This window comes from Passer domesticus, chromosome 20 (assembly GCF_036417665.1).
Source record: "Passer domesticus isolate bPasDom1 chromosome 20, bPasDom1.hap1, whole genome shotgun sequence".
Classification (NCBI taxonomy): Eukaryota; Metazoa; Chordata; class Aves; order Passeriformes; family Passeridae; genus Passer; species Passer domesticus.
The window spans coordinates 3587320-3615302 of NC_087493.1; the positions used below are offsets into that span (position 1 = coordinate 3587320).

General features: G+C 46.3%; 1 protein-coding gene and 1 long non-coding RNA gene across 2 annotated transcripts; one reads left to right on the plus strand and one right to left on the minus strand.

Moving 5' to 3' along the window:
* Positions 1-186: 186 nt before the first annotated feature.
* LOC135284167 (ATP-binding cassette sub-family A member 10-like) lies at positions 187-27983 on the plus strand. Its single transcript, XM_064395538.1, has 39 exons — positions 187-819; positions 2861-2970; positions 3378-3594; positions 4017-4175; positions 4400-4500; positions 4721-4947; positions 5401-5539; positions 5911-6096; positions 7202-7349; positions 7815-7986; positions 8589-8647; positions 9043-9153; positions 9978-10153; positions 10441-10560; positions 11196-11334; positions 11444-11534; positions 11830-11969; positions 12534-12653; positions 13217-13412; positions 14878-15044; positions 15753-15880; positions 16236-16373; positions 16871-16984; positions 17326-17496; positions 17844-17954; positions 18576-18710; positions 19849-19917; positions 20297-20388; positions 20826-20946; positions 21255-21372; positions 21856-21947; positions 22927-23090; positions 23614-23689; positions 23931-24025; positions 25369-25488; positions 25641-25781; positions 26018-26097; positions 26177-26232; positions 26772-27983. Exons 2-39 carry the CDS (start codon positions 2869-2871, stop codon positions 26868-26870), a joined length of 4890 nt encoding a protein of 1629 aa, XP_064251608.1. The 5' UTR covers positions 187-819; positions 2861-2868; the 3' UTR covers positions 26871-27983.
* LOC135284168 (uncharacterized) lies at positions 11238-17054 on the minus strand. The gene is made up of 3 exons (XR_010349635.1): positions 16913-17054; positions 16214-16371; positions 11238-11499 (listed from the first exon to the last, which is right to left on the minus strand). It is a non-coding gene; the product is annotated as an uncharacterized LOC135284168 (long non-coding RNA).

Below are 27983 nucleotides of genomic sequence, written 5' to 3' on the forward strand. Positions count from 1 at the left end.
TACTGCACCTCTGCTGTCTGTCTTGCTCTGACACATCTGAATAGGATTTAAATCTTAGGGGTGGTTTATTCCTGCTAGGCAGAGCAGAAGGAAGCAGATCCAGCTGCTCCACTTTTCCAAGCCCAACCTCTGTCCCAGCTGCTCAGGCTCCCTCCCATCCCAGGTCCCTCAGCCCTGATGAGCCTGGGGATGTTGCTTTGGGCAGCCACGCTCCAGAGCCTGGGCTGAAACCAAACCCATCCCCTTTAGAAGTGCAGGCTTAGTCAGGAGACGTTTATTTCAACCTTTCCAAGATGTTTTTTAGCTGGAAGAGCTGTTGCTATCCAGGAGGCAGCACTTCTCTGCTGCTCCTGCTCTGTGGCTGATGCCATGGGAAGAGTTTGCCATCTTTTGTCCTCCCCTGCCTGTACTGTGACTTCAGCCCCTCTTACTACACTGAGAGACACAGCAGAGTTTGCCAGAGAAAGGATTTTTGTGTGGTTTGTTGTGGGGCTTGTTTTTCTTCTCTTGGCCACCACTCAAGAATGTCCTGAGTTAATTTTTCGGACAAGGCGCTCCAGCGCCTCAACAGCGATGAGCTCTGTGTGCTTCTTCTGACACTGATAAAGCTGGAGCTCTGCCAGGAGGAAGGAGAAGGAAGCCAGGGTGAAAAAGAAGCCATGGTGTGAGGAACGTCTTTTGCAGAAGTGCCTGAGGGGGAAAAAACGACAAAGGAGAGCTGGGAGTCTCCGGGACAGTCGGCCAGTCCAGCCCAGGGAGGATCAGCACCTCTGCTCCTCCAGGACAGGCTCTGGATTCCTCTCAAACCTTCCTGCTGAGGTAAGGCTGAAGCATTCTTCCTAAGCCTAAATAACAACTGTTATTTTGAAGGTATGAAACCCCCAGTAAATGATAATGCTGCTAATAACACTGGGTGAGGGCAGGTACAGCACTGGGTGGGGCATGGGGCATCTTTCTAATAGGTTGAGTCAAGCTTAGGGGTGTTTAAAGGCAACAGAGTCTTTCAAACCTTACTCTGAGATGAAATAACACACAAATGGAGCTCAGCTTATGGCAGAGGTTTATGTCTAGTGTTTTTCAGCACCACAAGGAAGCAGCAGCTTCAGTTCAGTATTTTAAATGATCCAGGACATATGAGGAGCAGATTTCTTTCCTTACCTTCAGTATAAGCTAAAGTTTGAATTTAAAAGTTCTGTCCATTTATGCTCTAAAAAATTCCTCCTAAAATAGCACAGGAGCAAAGAAATCAGAAATCACATTTCCCCCAGCTGCCCAAACCCTGCAGCAGCACAGGCAGGGGGCACTGAGGGATGCCCACACGAGGGACACGTGGCATGTCCAGGGTGAGCTCCTGGTGTGCCACTCTCCACCCCAGGATCTCCTGGGGGTGTCAGCCTGCTGAGGTTATTCCATGGGACTCTTAGAACCCCCTGGCAAGGGGCTTTAGCTGTTACACAAACCCCCTGGCAAAGGTGCACAGGTGACACACAACGTCCTAATCCTCACTTCTGTGGGGTGAAAAAGCAACCAAATAATAGCGAGTTTAAAGCCACAGTTTATCCAAGGAAGTCTAGAGGTTATTACACAGGCTAAATTGACATTTTTATACACGTGGGTTTAGGGAGACCATCAGTGAGGAAAAACTGTTTAGAGATGATGGCAAAAGCCAGTGCAAGTGTTTGCAGCCCATTTATGGCAGCTGCTTTTGCAGCATTCCAGTGCCTGCTGTCTCATCACACCCAGAGATTCAGCCCCTGAGGGCTGAATAGAAATATCTGGAGGAAGATAAACTCTGTCTTGCTGTCAGCACCAGGAGGCATTGTCCCCCAGGGGAACAGGACAACATAAATCTTCCATCCCTATGACAGGAAGGCTTGAAGGGATTAGGTCTGTAACAGCTCCGATTTTTCTACCTGAGAATCACTTAGAGAAGATCAGGATTTTGTTGAAAAGCAGATTTTAGCTCCAGATGTGACAGCAGAGCAGTTTGGCCATGTGAGCAGAGTTCTTTTACATGGAGCTACTGAATCCTTTTGCTCATTAAAGGTCCTCATGGATATTTTATGACTGGTTAAAAGCACACCTCTCATCTGCAAAAATCTGACAGGCAGCTTTATGCTTTTCTTCTTTCAGTTCCCACCACCAGCATTAACCAGGCAAAATAATCCTTGTTTTGCTTGGACCATGTCATTTTGAGGGTTCTGCCCTGTCTGTTGGAGTAACACATCAGTGCATGCTCGTGGCCACTCGGTTTTATCTCATTTTTCATTAATAACCTGCCAGTGACATCTCTCCCACGCACTTCCAAGAATTTGCTCTCTCATGGCTCCGAGTTCCCTTCAGCAGATGCTGTTTTCCACAAGAGCTCAGCTCACACCACAGCCAGCAGTTGCTCAACACTTCTTGGTGTTGAGCCTATAACACATTAAAATTGCAAGCAAAAGGGTTTTAGGGATTTTAATTGACCATATTGTTGTTGTTTCTTGGATATGGAGCCCACCCAAGCCAATTAGGTCACGTAATGTGATAGTCCCTTTTTTATTCCATCAATAAATGATGAACTCCTCCCAGATTCCCCATGCTGAAGCATAGAAGCCTGAAATTCTGATTTTTATCAGCATTTGCTGCTGAGCTGTGAGGGTTGGTGTGTGTTGAAGGTGATGAGGTCTCTTGGACCCTGTGCTGCGGGGGTGGTTGTGCTCAGCACAAAACATCTGAGTTTCTTCAGCTCATTCTTGCTGTAAAAAGGGAGAAAAAGTTTCACTGCACATCTGCAAGGACTGTGCAAATAAAACCAGTTGCTGCTGGTTTGGCTTTTGTTGTATTTGAAAGCAATTTTCAAAAAGAAAATTGTCTCTAGGTTCAAAGATGAAGACAGTCCAGAGGAATATAAGTGTATTCCAGCAAATTAAAATTCTCTTGTGGAAAAATGTCCTGATCAAGTGGAGGATGAAGACGCAGAGCTTTCAGGTAAGAAAAAATTAAAAATAAAATAAAACGGTAGCTAACTACTGAGAATGGCCAATCCCTGCATGCCCCTAGACACCAACTTACTTGGGTAAAATTAGAACTTAAAATACTTTTGAGAAGCCTGACTGGCAATGAACACTTAGAGACTTGATTTTTCTTTTTTTTTTTAATGGTGATATTTATGTTTGGTTCGTGACAAATGAGGGCACAGATGGGTTCTTGGAGCAGGTGATGGGCACAATGCAGAAAATCTCTTCATCCTCACCTAAGAAATGGGCGTGAGCGAGTCCCTCTTATTTAAATTTTAATCCCACAAAGACTGAATTCCTCTTGTTCACATTTTAATCCCACAACAAACCTGCTTTTATCCTGCCATGAAATTCTCCTCCGTGCTCTCCCTGGTGCAGGAGTGGATTCTGTCCCTGCTCTTCCTGCCCCTGGTGTTCATCGTGTCCTCGTCCACGTTCATGATGAAAATCCAGTACCCCGAGGTGCCTGCTGAGCACCTGGGCTACCTGGACGACCCTGCCTTCAATGCCACCGGGGCCACCGTCACTTTCACCCCCGCCACTGCCACCACGAGGCACATCATGAACAAAGTGGCCTCCAGCTCTGTCATGTCGGGTGGGTTTTGCTTTTTAAATACTGGATTTTGCCATTATTGAACCTGCTGTGCGTGCGCTGTGTTGTAACAGTGCTCCAACATCTTTGATCAGGAGAGGGTTTAAAATTCATCCTGAACCCTCCATTTTCACAAGTATTTCTTCTCTAGGATTTAAACTACGTGTGAGGCCAGTGTGCCCTTCTGAACTGGAAAGCTCTGCCTTACCTAATATTCCCTAACACTTTTAGAACACATTAAAAACCATTCTTTCGAGGTGCATTTCTTCTCAGCTGGTAAAGTCTGAAGTACTTAGAGCTGCCTCCCTGGCCAGAGAGAAAAGGAGGAGTTGCAGTGCTGAGATAGCAGAACATTCCCTTGATGCCTCTGGATACATTTCCAGACTCACAAAATCTCATGGCAATATTTTTCTGGCACTCCACAGGTATAAAACTAAAGGAAGTGGATGATGAGGGAGCCATGGAGAAAGCCTGGATTTCAAACAGGGAAAGTATAGGAGTTGTATTTAAGGACAACTTCTCCTACCACCTCAGGTTTCCTACCACACATGTGATTATTCCCAATGAAGTCATTGGATACGTAGGTAATACAGAATGAGAATTTCAGGGTGGTTGCCTGGTGTGGACAGGGTGGGAATAATCCACATTTGTTAAGTGCTGGAATGAATTGTGGGTGTGGGTGGTTTGGGGTTTTTTTCTTGTCATTGTCCATTTGAAGAGTTTCCCACAGTGCCAGTGTGTTCTTGTCATTACATTTAATAATGAAAATTAATTCCTTTTCATTAGTGTGATGCCCTTTGTCTTGCAGACAGCTGCTATGACTTCTCCTGGAAGAGCTGTGAGAGCCCAAGGTACTGGTACAAAGGCTTCCTGTCCCTGCAGTCCAGCATTGATGCTGCCATTATAGAGGTAAATCCAATTAGGAACTGATGGAGACATCCTTTTATTTTAAATAAAATATAGGAAAGGCAAACTCTGCTGTGGGAATAGCAAGGGATGGCTTTGTCAGAAAATAAAGCTGCTTTTAAAACTTAACCCATGGAGAATGAAGCAGAATATTCCTTGTATAAATGCATCTCACTGCAGAAAATAAGCAAAACACTGATCTGTTGACCTTACGTTCCTTTAGATGGTGACAAATCATTCTGTTTGGGAAGAAATGGAAACCATTGCTGGTGCCAGAATGAAGTCCCAGAGCATCTTCTTCTCCATCAGCCTGGAGTACAGCTACTTCATGGTTGTCACTGTGATGTGCTTTTTCCCCTTCATGTATTTCTTATCAAGGAATGTCACACGAGAAAAAAAGCAGCTCAAAGAACTGATGAAGACCATGGGCCTGCAGGACATTGCATTTTGGTGAGCTCTTCTTTAACTGGAATAGGTTTGCCAAAGATCAGTCTAGTCCTGGGCAGTTGAGAAGCCAATTAATGAGTTAAAGGGGTTTATAACTTTTCTCCAGCACTCTGTGGGATTGATTCCTGGTAGAGACAAGGAAACACCGTTGTGCAAATATTTCAGTCAGTCAATGAAAAAGCATACTTGCATTGCTTGAAAATTCATGTCAAGTATTAATTGGTCACTGCTTTTGTTCAGTTTCTTATCCAGAGGGTTGAGCATGGCAGTGGTGTCCTCTGCTCCCTGGGGCATTTCCTCCTAAGCTGGATCACCTCTCTGTTCTGAGGATGTGAAAGAGAAGTGATTGCCACGGAAAATAATTAATATTTCCATTTAAACACTTCTGACGTGCAGATGAAGCTGTAAGCAGAGCTGGTCATTACCCACAGGGCTGAAGGCACTTTCCCTCCCCAGGCTGTCCTGGAGTTTGCTGTACTCCCTCTACGTGCTGATCTTCTCCTGCCTGCTGACGGCCCTCGTGCTGCACGAGCGCTTCTACACCAGCAGCTTCCCTGCAGTCTCACTCCTCTTCTTCCTCTATGGCCTGGCCTGTGTAAGTCAGGCTTTAAAGCCAGATTTCCTCCCCACATGGTTTATTACCCTGTTGATGAACCTAAGCATTGCTCCACAGCCTTTGTGCTCAGGAGCTTTGTGGGCCACGCTGGCTGAAACATCTGAGTGGCTTTTCTAGGTCAGCAGCAGAGATTTGATTTGCAGCCTGAAGGGCTGACAGGCTCTTGTTTGGCTACAAAAGGCCCAGTTTGAAACTCGGGTCAACCCACTAAGAAGGGCTTTAGTAGATTTTATTATCCAGAATCAGCTCAGCAGAAATCTGAGCTGAAATCTGGTTCCTGGCAGATGGAAGTGCTGCTGTTAAGAATAGTTATTTCTTTCAGTGGTTGAAGAAAAGTTCTGTCCTTACAGATCCACCTGGTTTTCATGCTCTGCTCCCTCTTAAGGACCTCCAAGCTTGTCAGCTCCGTAGGCTTCCTCATCATCTTTATCTTCGGGTTCCTGAGCCTGGCAGTGCTGATAGAAGAAGTCCCCACGCCACTGAAGTGGTTCCTTGGTCTCATGTGTCCTTTTGCCTTCAACACTGGCATTGCCAAGGTACGGGGGCACCACCCCTGCAGCTGAAAGTGTCTGAAATGGGAGCCTTCCTTCCCCTGCTGGTGGAGGAATTCCTGCCCTTAGCTCAAAAACCCAGCTGGAAACCACCCAGGCATTTTCCCTTCCTCTGCACAGCCTGTTTGAAACCCCCAGGTGAGCTGAGCTGTGCTGGGCAGCACAGAGGGGCTCCAGCACCCCCCTCCCATTCCCCTGTTTCAAAAGCAGCTCAATGCAGACACAAGCAGGGCCCTTGCCACAAAAAATCTGCTGCTGCTGTGCACGTGTGCAGCTTCCACATGGCCCCATCCTGCTCACAACAGCCCCATTGTCCTTGGGGACATCAGGGACAGCATCCTTGGCTGCCCAGCCACTCCCCTGCTCCTGGCAGCAGGGACTGTGCAAATGCAGCTCTGGATTCCTGCTGCTGCTGCCATTCCTCCTTCCCAATCCTTCCTCCATCCCTGCCCTTCCTCCATCCCCATCCTTCCTCCATCCCCATCCTTCCTCCATCCCCATCCTTCCTCCATCCCCATCCTTCCTCCATCCCCATCCTTCCTCCATCCCTGCCCTTCCTCCATCCCTGCCCTTCCTCCATCCCTGCCCTTCCTCCATCCCCACCCTGCAGAAATCTGTGCCACTGCCCAGTTTTCCATCAGTCATATCTGCACAGCTCTTGCTAGCTCTGGTAATCTAATATTTCTTGATATATATTTTTTTAAAAATCTGTCTGGGAGAGATTTCTGCGGCAGCAGCAAAAGGGACTGACTTTGTTAATTCGCCATATGGTTAAATCAATCATTATGTAAATTATAACATTTTTGTCGTGACTGTCACATCAAGAGTGTCCATATCAGGGTTTTTTCTAGCTGATCTCCTCTAAAACTCTGATCTTTCCTTCTGTTCTGGATTGTTCTGGAAAATTCTGGATTAAAGCATGAAGATCTCTGCCTGGTGTAAATTCATTCCCTTCCCTCTTTAGAAAGAAAATAAGAACAGTTGGTCAGTACTGCAGATGATTTCCAGGCTAAGAAATAGAATTGCATCCATGGTGCCATCTGCATATTTTTCCAGCCTGAAATTTGTTCTTCTTTTTCTTTTATTTCAGATTTTTGATTTAGAGAAATATGGAATAGGTTTCTCCTTTTCCAACCTTATGGAGGAAGCATACTTTTTATTTTCAACCTACATACTGCTGGTGTTTGACTCAGTCTTGTACATGCTGCTGGCTCTGTATTTCGACAAAATTATTCCAGGTAGGAATGGTTTATTTTTATTTACATGGATTGCATGGGTTACATCAAGGAAATGATGGGCTGCTCCTTTCTTGGACTCAAACAAAATAAGGTTTGGACTAAAAGAAATTTATGATATCATGGAGTGACTTTTCTATTTCTAGCACCCATCAGATTCAGAGTGTCAATGACAACAGAGTATTTAACTTTTTTATTTAATATTTTTTTCTTTCTAAACATGAGCTTATAGTGTAATAACATGTAGGACAATACATGTTAATTCATTACAAAAAGCACTGAATTCATGACATAATTCCCTGGAGCCACACTTGTATCCTCTACCTCTGCTCCAAACCTGGCAGGGAGGTTGACTGGAAAAAAAACACCAATTTTGTACTTATTTGAACCTCCTAAAAGTTTAGTCTAGGATGGTGTCTTGGCTGTGCCTTTGGTTGATGTCAGGCCATCTTTTTGCTTTCCTGGCAGGCAAATATGGGATCCCAGCCCCTCCTTTGTTCTTCCTGAAGGCCTCGTACTGGATGAGGAGCAGGAGAGGCTCCACCAGGGCCGTGCCCAGAGCCACAGCAAACCCTGAGGAGCTCCTTGGGGATCATGTGGAGCCTGTGCCCCCCGAATTCCTGGGGAAGGAGGCCATCAGGTTCACAGAGAAGGGATTGCTTGTGTCTGGTTTAGGGCTCCCCACTCCTTCCATCAGCTTGGGTTGGACTTTTCTAGGCTGTTTTAGTGTTCGTGAGGCTCTTGCAAAACATTTTGTTTCACAAAGAAAAATTAGAGATAAAAAGATAATTCAGACTGGTCATTAAAGGTGAAATTTAGGTAAATTTAGATTTTAAAATAACTGGAGGGTTTTTTTGGGTTGGTTTCTGTTTGTTTGTTTGTTTTTTGTTTTGTTTTGGGTTTTTGTTGGTTTTTTTTTGTTGTTGTTGTTTTTGTGGACTTTCAATGTCCTTTAGGGACAAAAGGGAGAATGAAGAGGGTAACCCATTGTAAAAGTCTTGCAATGGGCTTGGCCTTGTCTTTGGCACTCTTGGTGCCCCATTTTTGGTGCCAGGTTGGGATGTTCACACCTGGGCACAGAGCCTGTCAAACCTGTGAATCTCAGCTTTATTTCCCAGCACCTTTTATTTTCTTCATGCCATTTCTGTCATTGTAACTTAAGGTCCATAAAAATGTAAAAGGGCAGCAGGGAAAAGCATTTATGGAAATCCCCAAATAACAACCTCCTTACCTTCCTTTTAGGCTCCACAATATTAAAAAAGCCTATAAGAAGAAGGACAAGAAGACAGAAGCTTTAAGAGGTATGAAAGCTGTGAGATTGGTTCCTGCTAAAGACAATGCAAAGAGTCAGTCAGTGAAAAAACCACTTGCATTGCTTGAAAATTTATGTCAAAAATTAATTGATGTGACTGATCACTATTTTGTTCAGTTTTTACTGATTTGCCAATTTTAATAAGACTAAAGAGAATAAAGGTTTTATTTTTTTTTTAAATTGTTTTATTTCTGTCTTTTCTGCTAAATACAGACCAAGTCCTTATGCCTTTAAATGTTTGCAGAGTTTTTCCCCACTCAGTGCTCTTTTGGCTGATTATTATCACTTAATTCTTATACTTTTTGACTTCTCCTGCCTTTGACAGTGAGGGAGGGCAATTCAAACCTCGTTTCTCCCCAGACTTGATAGTTATTTTTGTTCTAGGTCTGTCTTTAAACATTTATGAGGGTCAGATCACTGCCTTGCTGGGCCACTGTGGGGCTGGAAAGACAACGCTGCTGAACGTGCTCAGTGGGCTCAGCTTCCCTTCGGAAGGTAGGAGCAGGCTGGGGTGGGGTGGCCTTGACCCAGAAGCTCTAAAGATCAATTCATCCCCCCTCATCCCATTGTCTTGGTTTGAAAGGCCAGGTGTCTGCTAAGGAAGGCAGGAGCTTCCCTTGAAATGGAAAATGCAAACCCCCTCCCTCTGAATGACTGTAATTTTGAAATTAAGGGGCTCTCAGGCAAAGATATGGGAGCATGAATAACAGTCCTTTACTAGGAAAAAATAAATTAAAAAAAAAATGCAGTAATACAAAACAACCCTGCCAGACTGAGAGCAAGAGCTGGCCCCTGTGGGTCAGGGTGGTGGCACAGCCCCATCCCATGGTGGCTCAGCCCTCCTGCAGTGCCAGCTGTGCTTCTGCTGGAGCAGGGATCCTGCACAAGGGGGGAGTTTTCCTCTGGAGCTCCAGGGCTGCTGGAGATGGGCCTGGTGCTCCTCTGGGCATGCAGGGCAGCAGAAAGCTGCTCCTGTGGGAATGCAGGGCAGGAGAAAGCTGCTCCTCTGGGAATGCAGGGGGCAGAGGCTGCTGTGCTGTTCCAGGCTCAGATTGTGTCCAGGTAGGAATGCTTGGCTCCTGCCCTGGGCAGAACATCTCCCCATGGGATGATGGAATTTGATCAGCCAGGCAGGGACACTCCCTGGCCATGAACAGCAGATAATTAATAACGAACAGCAGAGATCTGCTGGAGGGAGGATTGGTTTGTGGAAGAGATAAAGAAAACTGTCCCACCTCTGACAGATGGCAAATAGAATACATACCCCCAGCCACCTCTTGCATTCCCAACCTAAGACACCCATTTATCCCCATGAACAGGCTCTGCCACCATATACAACTACAAACTGTCTGAAATGGGAGACAGGGAGGAGATCGGGGGGATGATCGGGATTTGCCCGCAGTTCAACACGCAGTTTGAGGTCCTGACGGTGAAAGAAAACCTGAAAACCTTTGCAGAACTCAAGGGCATCAAGTCCAAAGAGGTGGAGCAAGAGGTGAGAGTCTGTTCCCCACCATTCCACAGAGGCTCCTTTTGCACTGGGAAGCTCAAAGAATCCACCTGGATCTTCTGAAAATTGAAGCTCCAAGCCCCACCCAACCTGGCCTTGGACACTTCCAGGGATCCAGGGGCAGCCACAACTTCTCTGGCAGCCTGTGCCAGGGCCTGCCCACCCTCAAAAGGAATGATTTCCTTCTGATGGCTAATTTAAATCTAAATCTACCCTAATAAAGGATGGAAGGACAATAGCTGCTGAGAATGGACATCCTTGTGCTGTTCTAGGTGCAAAAGATTCTGGAACTGCTGGATATCAGCAACATTCAAGACACTCAAGCTGAAAAACTGAGTGGTGGCCAGAAAAGGAAGTTATCCATTGGAATAGCCATGCTTGGAAACCCCCAGGTAAAGCAGCAAGCATGGCTCTGTGATGTAGGAAATACTCAAGTCCAGCGTAATTAAAACCTTGGGTCTGTTTTTGGCTCCAGGATATCAGACTTCTTTAAAGTGCTTATAATTAGAATGAGTAAATTTCTTAATTTCTTTTGTTTTTTAAATTCATAACTCACCTTGCCAGCTGAGTTTTGAAGCAGACAGAGTTCCCTGAGCTCTCAGAGCCTCCAGCACAGCTGCCCTTGTCTGAAAGATGCCCAGGGTCTCTTGCCTTCATAACCCCAAACCCCAAAGCCGTGCCACCGCTCTGGCACTGGGACAGAGAGAGAAATGGCAAGCGCTTCTCACAGCAGCTTGTGACAACTCTCAGGGAGTTGTAAGGATGTGATAACTTGTTAAGTATAAACAATCTGCAGGTGGTGTTTTTCTTCTTCATCTTTCTGTTCTTCTCGAGGACGGTGAGTGAGGAAGGTGTTTTTGTTAGTTAGCCAATCAAACAGAATCCATCGTATCACTCTATTTAAACCGCGCGGGTCGCTTGAATAAAGCCTTCTTTGCTTTTTTTACAGTACTGCCTCTCACTGTCCCTATGTCATTCTTGGCTCAAGAGTGACCATGGGGAATGTCTGATTCCCTGCTCTCTGCAGGTTCTGTTCCTGGACGAGCCCACGGCGGGGCTGGATCCTCTCTCCAGGCACCGGGTGTGGAGTCTCCTGCGGGAGCAGCAGGCGGGGCGGGTGATCCTGTTCAGCACCCAGTTCATGGACGAGGCTGACATCCTGGCAGGTGAGCTCTGCCTGGGGCATCCCTGTGGGATAACCCCACAGCACAAAGCCCCAAAAGATGGCAGTGACTCCTCTGCACTAGAAATTCCTTTGGCTTTTCCTTTCTCCAGACCGCAAGGCTTTTATCTCGCACGGGAGGCTGAAGTGTGTTGGCTCTTCTCTGTTCCTGAAGAAAAAATGGGGGATTTGCTATCATTTAAGGTATCTCCTTAAGCCCCAGCAATACCTGGCAACATGCAAGTACAAGGGGACACCAGAATTCATGAAACCCTAGAGCAGATGTCATCAAAACAAATTTCCTGCATTAAAATCCAGCTCCTTTAACTGAAACAGCAGTAAGATTTAGGGTTGGGGTTAGTTAATCCAGAGCACGGAATGAATGAAGAATATTGGAGTTTTCTTTTTATGCATCCATTAAATGGTGGATAATATTTGTCTGGGTGGGTTTGGGTTTTTTATTCCAAACCTAAGCATCTGTGTTTTTTTCCACAAACAGGATCCATGTCAGTGAGTCTTGTGACCTGGAGAATGTGACATCCCTGGTGAAACGGTACATCCCCAATGCCACGTTCTCAGGACACACCCAGTATGAACTGAGATACAAACTGCCTTTAGAAAACGTTAATAAATTCCCAGGTAACGTATATGAAAATAATTGAGGATTATTCATAGAGAAAAAAAAAAAGACAAATGTGTGGAAGGAGAAATGCAAAGGGAAATATTTAACGGGAGTCACATCAGGAATTCAGAACCATCGCAGTTTGGGTTTTCCCCACAATTTTATCATACATTTAAGATCAAATTGTGCAACAAATGCTTTTCTACTGTTTGCAGTGACAAACCCTGCAGACTAAACTTGGCCATGTGTGTTACTGAGAGTTCAGTTCTCTTTCTGCTAAATGAAAAGACAGAGATCAGAGAAAACCCCACACAACCTGCACTGCTCCGTGCCCATTTCTCACCCACCATGCCCATCACTTCAGCCTGACCATCCCACAGAGGGTGAAAACAGTCTGAAATGTTGGTGCTAAGCAGAAGAACACCTTCCATGAGGGATGGCTCTGGCAGTTTTGTTTTTCTCCACACCTTTGTGACCTGGCAGTTCTCTGTCACTGGAGATGCTCCAGTCAGGCTGGCTCAGCTGAGCCAGAGTGGTCTGGATATCTGTGCTTGTGCCTTTGTTTTATCTCTGTCCTCCAGATCTGTTCAGTGGCCTCGACAGCTGCTCTGAGCAGGGAATTATCAACTATGGAGTCAGCATGACAACCCTGGAGGACGTGTTCCTGAGGCTGGAGGGAGAAGTCACAGACAATCAAAAAGGTACAATTTACAACCCACAGCCAAAGAGATCAGCTCCTCTGCAGTAACTTCCAAAGGTGCCTCTTAAACTTTCATGAATCCCAGCCTAGAAGCTGGTCTTATGTAGCCACAGCTCTCTTCATAGAGAGCAGGCAGGCACAACTTCCCAAGGATATTCCTGGGAATTGCAGTGAGGAACCTCAGAGAATGAGAAAACAATTATTATCTCTGTTCTCTGTTCCTGTTGTTTTTGCACAGGTGGAATGTGCTAGGAAGATTGTTTACCTGAAGGGACTTGTCAATTGGATTTTGCTGAGGATTGTTTTGTTTCCTTGGCCAATCACTCAAAGCTGTGTCCTGGTTGTCTCAGGCAGTAATGGGTTTTTCTTTAGTATTCTTTAGTATTCTTTGTAGTGTAGTATCTCTTTAATACAGTATAGTATTAAAGTGAGATAGTGTAGTTTAATAAAGCAATTGTTCAGCATTCTGGATCAATGGAGTCAGGTGCCAATCACTCCCTATGTCAGGGGTGCCCTGCATCCTATATTCTTAGACATAAATGTGCACGTGGAAACTCTCTGCAGACGAGCACGTCCCTGGGGAGGAGTGGGCAGAAGCAGGACCAGGATGCCCTGAGGAGGCCAGGTCAGGCTCCCTGCTGCTCTCGGACACTGGGATGGCATCAGTGCAGGGCCTGGCCCTCTGGAGGCAGCAGGTCTCTGCCATGGCACGGGTGCACTTCTTGAAACTCAAGAGCTCGGTGAAGAACCTGCGGTCCATGTAAGTCCCACGGGGGTTCTGCAGGAGAGCAGGACTCCTGGACAGCTAACCAGTGTGATTAACCAGAAGCCACTTTATTGTTTACTTTGTGCTCTGTTTATACATTCTAACCCTACTGCACACTAATCACACATTTCTTGATTGGTGCCTGTACCTTGTCCACGCACTCTGCACTTTTCAGGATATGTGGTTGGATACAGTCCAGTGCTTCATGGACTTTCACTTTTTTCACGGCCTTTATCTAGTTCTTGTGGTCTTGGCATTTTTTTTCTCTGCCTTTTCTTTCTTAACTTAGCACGATTTATGTCCCAGTAACCTTGATGAATTCCAGAGGGCTCTGACAAGAGCAACCAAAAGTGGTTTGGCTGGAGCACACCACAGCCCAAGCTGCTCAAATCCATCTCTACAGGGTTATCTCCTGGAGGTCTGGAAGTGGACACGGTCACACCAGGAGGGACAACTTCCACACCCCTGTTTCCATGAGTTTGGATTAATTGATCTGAGGTCTTGGCTAGGAATGATCTCGGTCATCTGCACTCAGAGGAGGGGAAAATTTTTTGCTTTCCAGTGCCAGTAACACAAAATCTCCCTTTGTGCATTTTCATTTCTATGATGAATAATTTATGCAAGAGAAACCCATTTTCTTTCCAAAGAAAAGAATCATTTAGAAATACTTTTATGTCAAATGGAGGAAGTTTTAAAATTAGTCAGTGTGTACAGAGAGTGCTTTCAGGGTTCCTCTGCTGCTTTTTTTTTTTTTTTTTTTAATTCTCTCATGTTGCCAGTGTTTGAACTCATTTGGCCCCGCTGCTGTTCAAACTGGAGTTCCTGGGAGGGCACAAAGAGAGATGCTGATTTATGAGAAACTTATATCTAAAGGAAGTCTGAAAGGCATTTCATGGCCCTAAAATGCTTACAAGGTGCTGAATTATGAAAACCTTGTACCTAATGGAAGTCTGAAAGGCATTTCATGGCCCTAAAAAGTTGAGCAGTCTGGATCTGAGGTTCTCTCCCTGCTACATTTTGAATCATTTGGTGAATGATCAAAGTTTGAGAATTCTGGAAATAAAATTCTCTGTGGTCATTGGTGACAAGGCCTGAGGGAATGGCTGGAGCTGTGACGGGGAGGTTTTGGCTGGATTTTGGGAAAGGTTCTTCAGGCACTGCCCAGGCTCCCCAGGGAATAGGCACAGCCCCAAGGCTGCCAGAACTCCAGGAGAGTTTGGACACCACTCCCAGGGATGCCCAGGGTGGGATTGCTGGGATTCAGGGCCATAAGCTGGATCACTGTGGGTCCCCTCCAAGTCAGGATATTCTGCGATTCTATGAAAATTGCCAAAAGTTTTTCTCAGAGCATTGGGTAATCTGAATATCACCCACCATTTCCAGCACACAAATGCATTCTGCAGGCACTTCTGCTGAACATCTCTTTTCAGAGTGTTTATTCATCTCTTTCTTAATGCAGTTTGCTGCTCTATGTGGTTTTTCTGCTTCCTCTGGTGTTGCAACTGTGCGTGGTGGCTGGCTGGCAGAGTGTGAGTGCCTGGCAGCTCTCTCCTGCACGCTACTTCCTGCCCCTGGGGAGGAAATCCTACCTGGAGACCACCACCCTCCTGGTCTACAACCACACAGGTGAGGGGAAGAAGCTGCTCCTCATCCCTCCCAGTTCTGGGCTCTTGCTGCTCCAAAGGGAAGCACAGGACAGAGCGGATGGGTGAAGATGTGGAGGATCCCAGGGGGGATGAAGGCTTTGACCAGGGAGGAGGGATTGTCTTTAGAGGGCTGTGGGGGAAACCTGCTGTGGCTTCAGCAGCTGGTGAGACCCTGGTGAGATGTGCAAAAGGGTATCAGAGCAGGTGAGATAAGGTGGGGACAGGGTTCTGTCCCTGCCACAAATCCAGGTCTCTGTCCAAGCAATTTCAGAGTGTGGGGTTTTCAAAGCAGGCAGCATGCTCCAGGCTCACTCATGCTGAGTCAAATTAATGGGCTGCTTCCAGAGTTTCACCTACAACATTCCCATGAGTGGATGATATTTCATGTTATTCAGCTAGAGAATGACACTGGTATCTTCATCAGATGCACCCAAAGGAAAATTCATTTTGTAGCTCTTCAGGAGAGGCCAGGGGAAAGAAAGGACAATGCAAAAATTCAATCTGAAATCCATTAACTTCCCAAAGACTAATGTGCAATGATCCAGCACACATGTGCTGGCTGATCCCCACAGTTATTAGATTTCTTCTGGTTTTGTTTGGTGGTAATGGATTTAAAAATAAAAATAAAATTGTCAAAGACTCTTTTGTTTTCCAGTTATAATTCCTCTGTTTTTGGTCCTCACACCAGGCACAGACATTGACGACTTAATCCATCTGCTCCAGAGCCAGGATATTACAGTGGAAATAGCAAAGGAGGACAATATCACAGAGGAGCTAGAACACAATGGTGCTCTACGAGTGTTTCGGGAAGGTCAGGTGAGGATCCTTCTCCTCTCCCCCCAGTCTCCTCACAACAATTGAATAATTAAGCAAGGTACCTCCATGAGCTCTCCCTGTGGGATGGCCCTGTTGACTTTTTGTGAGGTATGAAAATTAGGAAGTGTTTTGAGCAGTAAAGTCCATGCTAGAGGAGACCTTATCTCCCTGACCTTCCACCTCAAAATGTACATTTTTAGCACACTTCCAATACCTCATAATTTGTTTTTTTTAGCAAACAATGCATAAGCAAAGCTATTTCAGGGCTGGATTTTCCTGGTGTGCTTCTTTTCTGCTGCTTCCCTGCAGATGAGAAAAGCTAGGAGTTCTCACCTTGTTTCCCTGCTCTTTGAAGAGCTACAGGTTCACTGTGCTGTGCCACTTGGAGGCTGTCAACTGCTTCCCAGTGCTGGTGAATGTCATCAGCAACGCCCTGCTGAGATCCCTCAACTCCACCAGGCACATCCGGGTCTGGAGCCACCCCTTCTTCTCTGTAAGTGAAGCCAGAAGCTGTCAGAAAACCATTTAAGGTCTCACGAATTCATCAGATTTTAATGGGAAGCCTTGTAGGGCTGTCTGAACATGTAAATCCATCTTTCTCCATGGTGCCTCTGGAACCACCACATTTGACTTCATGAAAACCAGATTTTTCCTTGTGGGTCTGAAGGGCTGCTGGGTGGAGAGGGTGGCTGGGAGGGTTTCTCCAGGAGGTTCCTTATTCTTTCCAGCTCGTTATTCAAGCTTTGGCCCGTCAGCTGATGACAGGGAGAGCTCCCCACAAATCTGGGATGGAGGAGTGGGACTTGCACCACCCATCTCTCCTCACCAGCAAGCACTTTGCATGGCTCTGCTTTGGGAAAACCTTCCCAAACTTGGTTTCAAATCCCTCTTTTTGTCATACTGCCCTGTAATCCGTGAGGAATGCAGTAAGATGAATGGTGAAATGAACTGTAGGCATTTTCCACAATTGCTTTGTTCTTCTGTTTTCAGCTGGTCAATCCAGATTACTGGGATTATATTATGACCATGTACCTCATTTACACGCTGCTGTTATTCCCTGGTTTTCCTCCTCACTTTGCCATGGGCTACACACAGGATTGCAAGGTAAATTCCTTGGCATGGAGCAGCTTTGGGGTGGGCAGAAGGGATCACAACTGCACTGCCAGGAGGATGTTTGGGTACAGAACCATGGAATCATTTAGGCTGGAAAACACCTCTGAGGTAACTGAGCCCAGCCCTGATTGGCAGCTTGGGGTGTTTTGATCCATGACAAGTTTTTGCAGCCAGCACAAAATATTGAAAGACAAAAGAAGGTTGAGTTTTACCCCAGAATCACAACGGTGACAGTTTTGATTCTCTTTTCATTTCCTGGGGCCATTCCCATGGGGGCAGTTGGCCAACCAGGCATGGGCAATAAACTACCCTTTAAAATTGTGCTTTCCCAGGCAGGAGCTCGTGCCCAGCTGAGGATCTCGGGGCTCTTTCCCTCAGCCTACTGGTGTGGCCAGGCACTGGTGGACATCCCACTCTGCTGGATCCTGCTCTTCTCCATGTTTGGGCTCCAGTTTGCCCTGAGCAACAAGATTTCTGGCAGCGCCAGCATCACCTTCTTGCTGGTACATCCCATTCTGGTCCTTGCTGGTTTGCTTGGAAGGGATTGAGGGAGAATATTTTGTGTGTGGGCAGCTGAGACACTGTGGGTGCAGATGGTGCTGGAACACTCTTGGTCCTCTTAGTGACTTTCTTGTTTCACCTCCTATCCCTTGGGTTTCTCCTGCTGGAAGTAAAAGGCAATAAATCTTGCCTTTATGTATTCCTTTACACCTCAGAGTAAAATTGTGGTAATTTCTAAATGCCCTGATCTTAGTGTGTGATCATTTCCACTGCTGCCCTTTGCTATAGATGGGTTTCTGGTGGTTTACTTCACTCCATTTTCTCCAACAAAAGCCTTTTTTCCCTGCAGGTCACAGGGATGTTTGGTTATGGAATTTCCATCGTTCTCTTAATCTACCTGATCTCCTTCAACTCTCGCAAAGGATGGAGCTGTGGCCTTTGGTCTTTCATCCTGATAGTGGTGAGCACGTGGCTGGATAATGCACTGCAGGGGTTGCAGACATTCTGAGATCTTGAGGATGAGCTAGATGTCAGCGGAGATGTGGAGCATAAATCTGGGTGTGATTCATAGCAGCCAATTCTGTATTAAATTTGTGTCACAGTGTTCTGTTGCCACAATCCTGCTGTGACACAGGGGAATACCTGGATCCAACCTGCACTGGTGCAGAAATGGAGACAAAAAATGAATTTATCATTCTGCTTGACACTCCACATCCAAGAGATATAAAGTGTTGGGACAGGACCCATCAGGCTAGACATTGATCAAGCCTGACCTGGAAGGAGGTGGATTATTGCCATGGATTGGGATGGGAATGAACAGGATGGGATCCCGTGTTTGACTTTTCTGGCTCAAGCAGCCCTGTCCCTGAGAGGAAGTCTCCCCAGCTGGCCCAAAGCAGCAGCCAACTCTCAGACAGAGACAGCTGAGCATCTCCTGAGCCCTCTCTGTCTCTCATCTTCCTCAATATTTTGTCAATTTTTATAAATCCAACAGGGAATTGCAGACCTAGACCCACACAGTTTTAGGGAGTAGTGAGTAACCCTTCCCATCAGCTGAGTCACCCTCTTGTTTTATTTTCAGGTGTGCTCTATTTCTGTTTTCATCGGCAGAATCATCGACCACCTGATCCACCCCGTCTCCCTCTACGTCCTGTCCCTCCTGGTCCCTGTGTACCCCCTGATGGGGCTGGCGATCGATTTTGGGATTGACTCCCACGTGAGTGCTGCTTCTGGGCAAGGAGGGGCCTGAAACACAACCCTGGGTCCTCGTGACCAAAGTCTGGGGGTAACTGCACCAAAATCTGGGGCAACTACCCCACAGTCTGGCAGCAACTGCACCAAAATCTGATGGTAACTGCAGCAAAATCTGGGGGTAACTGCGCACAAATCTGGTGGTAACTGCACACAAATCTAGGGGTAACTGCCCCAAAGTCTGGCAATAACTGCCCCCAAAGTCGGGGGGTAACTGCACTAAAATCTGGGGGTAACTGCACCAAAATCTGGGGGTAACTGCCCCAAAGTCTGGTAGTAACTGCACGCTGCAGTCTGGGAAGGCTGATCCTGGGTGGGATTTTCCAGAGCGTGTCGTTAAACGACTCTTTCAGCTCAGATCTCATTTCCCAGCTGCTCCTTAGGGCTGGGGGTGACTTTTTGTGCAGCTGTGACTGCAGATTAGGTAAAAAACTCTTAATTCTTTCCATGCAGAGTCATAGAATGGAATCATGGAATGGTTGGGGTTGGAAGGGACCTTAAAGCTCATCTCGTTCCACCCCCTGCCATGTCAGGGGACACCCCCCACTAGACCACGTTGCTCCAAGCCACATCCAAGCTGGACTTGGACAATGCCAAGGATGGAGCAACCACAGAGTCAATCAACTTGTCTTGACCAGTCCTAAGAGAAAATCTAAAGCCATGGATCTGTCTTGGAAAAAAACCTGGGTTAAAATTTAGAATGCTCACAAGGGGCTGTACTCCATGTCAGCTGACAGGGGTTGTGGAAAGTCAGCTGAGAATTCAACAAAACACCCCAGCTATGTGCAACACTCTTGATAAATGATAAATTACTGAGGGGTGAAGTCTCCTCTGTCCTGCCCCACTCACCTCTTCTCCACTGGGACCCAAAGCAGAGATGTTTTCCTGGGACAGGACATCTGGAAGGAGAGTCTGGTCTGTGTACTGTTCTGCTGTAGGACCAGGGTTCCCAAAGCCAAACATCTGTATCTGCTCATCTGTTCATCTGGGGAAAAATCAGAAGTTTTGCAGATTTTCAAAGCGTTTCTGAATGTTACTGCATTAACCAGAATGATACTAAAGAATTACACTTCTTCACTGAGTATTTTTTTTTATTCTTACAGATTTTCGTGAGGGACACTGATCCATTTAGTTCGGCTCCAGGCAGTCATGCACTGATTGCTGTCTTTGCAGTAAGAAAACATTTAACATTGCTTTTATTTAGGAATGTGGGTCTCCTAAAGCCCCTCCTCAGGTGTGAGGATGTAGGAGGAGGATCTGGGTGGGTCTGGATGACATTTTACCCTCTGTGCTAGAATAATTTCACACCTTTGAAATGGGGAAAGCAAAATGAAATAAGCCCAGATCACCTCATGCTGCCCTGTTATTTTATGAATTGGGGTTTTTCTGCCCTTAGGGTTTTCTGCAATGTTGATTACCCTGAGTTTCAGTGTTGGGCCATTTTCACATATTCTGTTTCCCCCACATATTTAACAGCACTGCCACCACCTCAGTGCCAGCTGTGGTGGGAGGCAAGGCAAGGCTGTTAATGTGGCAACCTCTGGTTTTCAGCCTTACATCCATTCTGTGGTGTTCATTCTTCTTCTTCGCTTTTTGGAGTTAAAATATGGAAAAGCAGTGCTGAGACGGGACCCCATATTTAGGTTTGTATAAACACATGCACATATGAAATCTAAACTCCTACCCCACTGCTTCTTCTTGAAAACATTGCATTTGTGTCCCTATTTTTAAATATTTTTTTTATACTGGTGATCTTTGATAGATCAATATAAAAAGCCCCTTAATATACTGCAGTGGTGTGATATATAAAACAGCTTTTAAGTTATGTAGTGCCTCCACAAGATCTTGCCTGTGCTGTGGGATGTTCCATCTTCTTTTTTTTTGGTAAAAACCAAAATAAATATCATCATTATCATCATCATCCCCAACAATAACCATAACGATGATGATTTTAATAGTAATCATTACAATATTGTATAAATCCAATCCCAGGGAAATTCCCTCTTGGTTTATCCAAAATGCACTGGTAGAGAACAGAGGTAAAGAACAAACTCCTAAGGTAAACCTGGTGGGTTTTCAGGATTTCCCCAAGGAAAGAAAGCAGCCACCAGCACCCCAAGGAGCTCGAGGAGGAAGATGAAGATGTCAGAGCTGAAAGGGAAGCAGTGAGAAATGCTGTGGTGGCTCCCAGTCAGGAGGAGGTACCCCTGAGTGTTGTCCTTCTTGCTTTGTTTGCTTTCCTACCTGGTAAAACACAAACCAGTGCAGCTCAGGGCTCTGGCTGTGTTCTCACTGGGAAAATCAAAATTCCAAAAGCGTGGGATCCCTCAGGAGAAGAAAGCTCCTTGAAGGAACCTGCACAATAGTGTCCTGTTGCACCTCATATTTGTGGTAAACTATAAAACAAAGATCTTCAGGTTTTCTGCCTTTTTTTAATGGAAAAAAATTGCTGAAGGATTGTGCTAGCCAAGATAATAAATTAATCTTGCTCTTTCCTCCTCACTTTCAGAAATCAGTCATTATAGTCAGCAATCTGTGCAAGGAATATAAAATAAAGCAAGCTGGCTCACTTTTTAAGAAGAAGAAGAAAACAGCCACCAAAAACGTTTCCTTCTGTGTTAAAAAAGGTGAGAACTGGGACTGTCCTGCCAGACCTGTGTTGGACCTGGAGTTAATTCTCAGTTAGCTGAGCAAGGACAGAGAGGTCAAATCTATTTGTTCTGTTGTGAAAACACCTTCAGTCTGGGCTTGATGTGTTAATGGTGCATCCTATTAATGGCCTGTGACTGTCCATTATCGAAAATAAAGATAAAATAAAGATCCTGGGGAGAGGGGACCACTTTAGCAGTGGCTCCTGGGAGCAATTCACAGCATCAGTTTTTAGTTGAAATTTTATGGGCTCTTGGAGTGTGTATTTTATACAATAAAACAATTTATTTTATATGATCTTTGATATTAGTATGCTGTCTTTTCTATTTTTTCTTTTATGGGACTGTATATATAGATATATTTCTTGTATAGTTATGATATATTTATGATTATTCTTGTATATTTATGATATATTTCTTGAATGGGGAATAGTCCTAAGAAATTCTATGTATTGATTGCAGGAGAAGTGTTAGGACTTCTGGGGCCCAACGGAGCTGGGAAAAGCACAACTATGAAAATGATCACTGGAGAGACAACCCTGACTGCTGGGCAGGTAGGAGACACCTGGGGACAAGGGATGGGTCCGTGACAAAAACCCAAACCTTGCACCTAGGCTAAGCTGTTGTTTTTATCAAGGCTGCAGTTTTTGTCAGAGCATTATTAGTGATCAGGGTTCATCCATTAAATTAAATAATGTATTAATGTATTAATAAGGTTATGTTGAGCTACTTCCAATTTTGATAAGCTGCTGCATTGAGTTCATCATGCTATTAAATTAAATAATGTATTAATAAGGTGAGGGTGAGCTACTTCTAATTTTGATAAGCTGCTGCATCTGCCCTGATTGCCATGTTTTCCTCACCTAAACCCCATAATCTCCCCTGAACCACCCCTTGGGTGGGAAAAATAGTAAAAGTAAGAAGACTTTCAGAAAGCTGTGACAGCAGACCTCAGAAACAGAAAGAGTAGAGAACTCAGACTCTGCTGCAGCTGCAGAGTCTGAAAGCAGAAAAGTTACAACAGTACAGCAACCAAGAACATGAAACAATAGCTTGAGTTTTAGGGTTGGCCAAGATGGACCTTAAGACTGCAGAAAAATATGCCTAGCATATGAATTGGGGTTTTTAGAGTATAAAGGTAGAAGGTTTTAAGGTTTATAGCAGAAGGTTTTAAGCTTCATACTGGAGTATTGTGCATTGTTAACAGAGAGCAGACAAGCCAGCATTGTGTGAAGCAGGTGTACGTGTGCTTTTAGTGATTCCCTAGAACAATGGTCTGTGAGCTTTAGCAATATGCTGTTGGCTAGAAAGTTTTTAATATGCTCTGTAACAAAGAAATCTTTGGCTGCTGCTGGCTGTACATGAGCTATTGCCATCTTCCAACTGCCTCAACCGTGTGCTGAGGCTGATGCTGCTGCCATAAAAGCTCAAGGAGCACATCCCAGTATCCCCATCCTGCTCCTGAAAAACCCCAGCACCGCCTTGTGCTGGGCAAGGCTGTGTGAGAGGACAACGCCCAGCCTGGTCCTGCAGGTGCTGATGAAGAGGGGAGATGCCCTGGAGGAGGCTCCTGCATTCCTGGGCTACTGCCCCCAGGAGAACCCCCTGTGGCTGGAGCTCACCCCGCAGCAGCACCTGAGCGTCTACGCGGCCGTGAAGGGGCTGCGCCAGGAGGACACGGCTGCTGCTGTGCACAGGTACACAGGGAGGCTGGGGATGCTCCGAGTTCCACCCCTCAGCCACGGGGAGGGGACCTGAGAGGCGAAATTCACAGAAATAAACGCGGGGGACTCAGTTGCAGAAGTGCTGTTGTGCTGTGATTTAGTGAAAAGAAAACCTCCGATTTTCCTGAGTGTGTTTGGTGGGGATGAATTTACCACTAATGGCCTTTTAAGAATGTTATCTTTAGGCAGCTTTTCTGAAATCTCTGAGGTTGGAGTTTGGCATCACAAGAAAGGGTGCTGAGCTGACACTGGCAGGGGGAATGGATTTGTAATGCTGTTGACACTGGTGATGGGTTTAGAAAAGAGCTTGTGGCTTATTCAGTGCACTCTGCTTCAAATAGTCGCTGCATTTTAGTAACACAATAAATGTTTAATGAAAACAAGCAGGAGTCAAGAGCAAAGGGAGAAAAGTTCTTTTTTCTTGCCATTTTGGGAACACTTGATGAGAGTATTGATTTGGAGCAATAAAAATGTTCTTTTTGCATTTTCCCTGCAGAATTGTGAACGCTCTGCAGCTTCAAGACTACTTAAACAAAAAAGTCAGAAAATTACCTCCTGGGATAACCAGAAAGGTGTGTTTTGGGTCACCTGCAATGCTCAAACACTAATTAAAACTCCCCTTTCTGAGTGGAGGGACCAAGCTGTGCCCTGAGCTACCCGGGAGAGCCTCGTGCTGGGTGGGGTGATGGAAATGAGCCTTTGCCAAACCCGCATTTCATAAATCAGAATTCCCACAAATGAGGAGGTGCTGTCCACAGCTGCGTGTGGGCACAGTGCCAGGGGGTTTGGCTGAGTCCCTTCTCTGTGTCGCAGCTCTGTGTGGCACTGTCCTTGCTGGGCAACCCCTCCGTGCTGCTCCTGGACGAGCCCTCCACTGGCATGGATCCCAACGGGCAGCGCTGTGTCTGGTGAGCAGGAAAAATTATAGAGAGAAGTGTTCTGAAAGTTTGATTATTTTACTCTTTCTTTTAGTTACTGTTAATGCATTTTTCTTTGTATCCTTTTAAAGTTTTGAGGCTGTGTTGCCTTTCTCCTAATCCCACCTCGCAGCAGGAAGTGAGTGCATCAGTAATTAGCCAGCACTGAACCCACCACACTCATTAGTACGTTAGCCAGAAAATCTCAAAATTGGAGAAATCTCAAATTAGCAAACCAAAACCACTACACTAAAATGGTGTTCCCACCGTGGGCACAGGGCCTCCACCATGGGAAAAGAATGGGAAGCCAAAAGGAGATATTTAAAATTACGTTTAATTTAAAATGGAAAGGGTTTTACCCCATACGCAAATGGTGTTGTCCCTCACATTGCAGTGGTTCTGTTGGAAAATACATTTCTTGTCTCTCTCTAACTCAGGGATGAGCAAGGAGAGAGAAAAACTATTTTACCTTCATCCTTTTTGCAAGATTTAGGACACTCCTAAATGGGATTTGGGAGAATTCACAGAGATTCAAGTCAAAAGTATTTTTTGTCATTATTTCAAAGCATTACCATGTGCTCATTAATCCAAAGTTGTTCCACGTGAAAATTTTATTCTCATCTTAAGGGAAAGGCATTTGGATGGACAGAGAACAATGATATTTCTAGGGAGTGTTATTTTATATTTTTGTCCTGGTTCAGGGCAAATTTGGGAGATAACCCCCAGAGGGGCTCCTCTAGAAAAGCAGATTCAATTGGCCCCTTCCCACAACTGGTTCAGGAGAAAATACCTCCTTGGAGAAAAGTGCGAAAAAACCTGTTTATTAAACAATAGAACCCAAACAATATTAAACAATAAAACCTCCTGCTGCTCCAAAAGAGATGACAAACTCAGAAGAGTCCCCTCTGTGGGCTGCAGCTCGGCTCACTCAGGCTCTGATCAGTCCCTGGAAATGCCACAGCCCAGCCCGGCCAGGGGGCCACAGGTGGAGCTGCTGTTCAGGTCAGAGCAGGTTTAAATAGGTCCAAGAAAAATAAAAAATACCACAGTCCATGGAACTTCTTTGCCTCAGCTAGCTGAAACTAACTACAGCAAAGGAGAGCTCTGTCCCGCTGTCTGTCCATCCACAGACAGCAGAGTCCAGGAGCAGGAATGGGGAGGAGTGAGTGCAGGGTCTGAAAACAAACTGCAGCTTCTTCCTCCCCCCTATCACTCTCTGGAACAAGTGTTAAAGGTGCAAAACTTATTATTCAGCATAAACAGAACAAGATGATTGGAGATAAAAACATCATAGAGTCAACCCAGGACAATTTTCTTTTCCCTCTGGTCCTCAGGAGAGCAATCCGGGATGCCGTGCGAAGCAAGGAGTCAGGAGCCCTCCTGAGCACGCACTACATGGAGGAGGCAGAGGCCGTGTGTGACCGTGTGGCCATCCTGGTGTCCGGCCAGCTCCGGTGGGTGACAGCGTGTGGCAGAGCTGGAGCCACCCAGGCTGCTCCTCCAGCCTCTCCTGCCATGGAATGTGCCGTGGTTTCCTTCTCAGGAAGGAGCAGGGGCTGAGGTGACAATGATTTCACTGTCACCTCCGTGCCTCCCTGCCCTGCAGGTGCATTGGCTCCATCCAGTACCTGAAGAACAAGTTTGGCAAAGGATATCTCCTGGAAATCAAGGTCAAGGATGCAGAGAGCTCTGATGCTCTGCACGCTGAGGTTCTGAAGATTTTCCCGGGTGCAGCCCGCCAGGAGAGGTAACTGCAAAATGTGGGATGAGGAGTGGTTTCAACACTGCCTCATCCCTGAAAACATCCCTGGTGGGCTGGCCAGACACAGCTGGAGAGGGATGAACAGCTCCCTGTAGGGGGATCTGATTTATAATGTCACCACAGCCAGTCCTCCTGTGATCCCAGCAGCAGGACACCCATAAAGGTTTGACCCCAGAAGCTCCACACAGAGCAAGAATCACCTTTTCTTCTGTTTCCTCGAGGTTCCCCTCTTTGCTTGTCTACAAGGTCCCAATGAGAGATGCCCTGCCCCTGTCCCAGTCCTTCTCCAAGCTGGAGGAAGGTAAGAGAAAACCAGGGGACTTTTTCAAAAAGCAGAACAGCAACTGCTCCTTTTCAACCCTCTTCCCATTTCTCCACAGCCAAACGAAGCTGCAGCCTCGAGGAGTACAGCTTCTCCTTGAATACTCTGTCTCAGGCAGGTGAATTTTATTTGTGCTGTAAAGGCAGGAGCAGGGACAAAAGCTGCAGCCAAACCCAGGCTGGTGCAGTGGCAAAAGGCAGCTCCACCAAAAAACTGCCTGAGGCTGGTGGGTGAGGGGTTCTCTACTGGCAAAATGGTGGAAAATGGTTTGGTTTTTTACTGCTGGGGTTTTTCATGGTGGGAACAAATCTGGCTGAAGTCTCAGACCCCACTGGGTTGAGGAAGGCACACAGCACACCCAAGGAGGGAGCTGCCCATGCCCAGCCCCTCTGGGTGCTCTGGAAACAGCAGATTATTTATTGTACAAGGCTGGGGGCAAAGATGAGGAATGTTTAAGACAATCCATTGGTGGGGAAAACCTGTATGGAAATACCGGCAGCAGGGGATGCCTGTCTGGTTGCTCCAGAGAGCACAGGAGGCTCAGCTGCTGCTCCCAAAAATCCTCTCCACGCCTCTCCCAGAGCTGTAGTGCTGTGCCTCCTGCAAAGGAGCATCACAGAGAAATAACCCAAGCATTACCTTGGTCATTTCAGGTGTTTCTGGAGCTCTCCCGAGAGCAGGAAAAGGATAATTTTGATCTGACTTTGGATGGGACTTTTGACTGGAAACAGCTGCAGCAGGAGGACTGTTAAATGCTCATTTATGCATTGCTCAGTATTAACCAAACTGCACATATTTACTGCCACTCTCAGTGTACCACAGAGAGGAAAACAGGCTCCTCTGTGACACAGAAGGTGTTTTACCTGCACTCTGCAGGGCTCTCAGCCCTGCTCCAAGCTGCACTTCCAAAGCTGATCCAATAGTGCCTGCCCTGGTGAGAGCTCCTGGCAAGCCAAGCAGGGTGAAGCAGGAGGACTGAAAGCTTTGCAGAAAGAAGGGTCCTAATCCAACGCTGGGGGTGAAATCCCTCTGGATCTGGGTGCATCAGGGAGTCTGGACACGCTCTGCTCTCCTGGGTTCCTCTCCCACCCATGCCTGGGACTCTGCCTACAACGTGTTCTTACTGGAATTTGCACTCCATTTTCATGCCCTTCCAATAAATGTCTCTGTAGAACAATCTGCAGTTCCATCCTCATCTGTCATCATTGCTGGGGACCCTGAGGAACAGCTCCAGATGCCTCCCTGGGGATGGGGATGCTGCAGAGGGCAGGGAGATGTTTATCTGCCTCAGCAAATGCTCAGCCCTGCCCTCCCTCCACTCTGGGGTGAGTGGTTGTCAGTCCTTCCCCTGGAAACCACCCAGGTGGAGCAGAGAAGGCTCCAGGGATTCCTTCCAGTAGCTAAAGAGAGCTGGAGAGGGAGTTTTTACAGGGGCATGGAATGATGGGACATGGGGGGATGGTTTCAAGCAGACAGAGAGCAAGTTTAGATTGACTATTGGGAAAAAATCTTCCCTGAGAGGGAGGTGAGACCCTGGCACAGGGTGCCCAGAGGAGCTGTGGCTGCCCCATCCCTGGAAACATTCAAAGCCAGGTTGGATTTGGTTTGGAATAACCTGGTCTGGTTAAAAGTGACCCTGCTCACTGCAGAGGGGTTGGATTGGGTGACCTTTAATGGTCCCTCCCAACCCAAATTATTCAATGACTTCCCCCCTTTTATCCTTGTGCCCAGCTCATTTGCAAAGGTTAAAACTCTCCCAGAAAACACACAGGTCTCTCCAGGCAGTCCCAGTGGTGGCTGTGTTGCAATCACTGCTTGTGCACATCCCACACTCAGCTCCAAAACACATCTTGGCAGTTGGAGGA

Excerpts from the sequence above, each read along its gene's own strand:
- LOC135284167 (XM_064395538.1), top strand. The coding sequence starts at position 2,869 with ATGAAGACAGTCCAGAGGAATATAAGTGTATTCCAGCAAATTAAAATT. Across the intron at positions 4,948-5,400 it reads CTGCAGGACATTGCATTTTG|GCTGTCCTGGAGTTTGCTGT; the intron begins GTGAGCTCTTCT and ends TTCCCTCCCCAG. Across the intron at positions 18,711-19,848 it reads ATTTTGGGATTGACTCCCAC|ATTTTCGTGAGGGACACTGA; the intron begins GTGAGTGCTGCT and ends TTATTCTTACAG.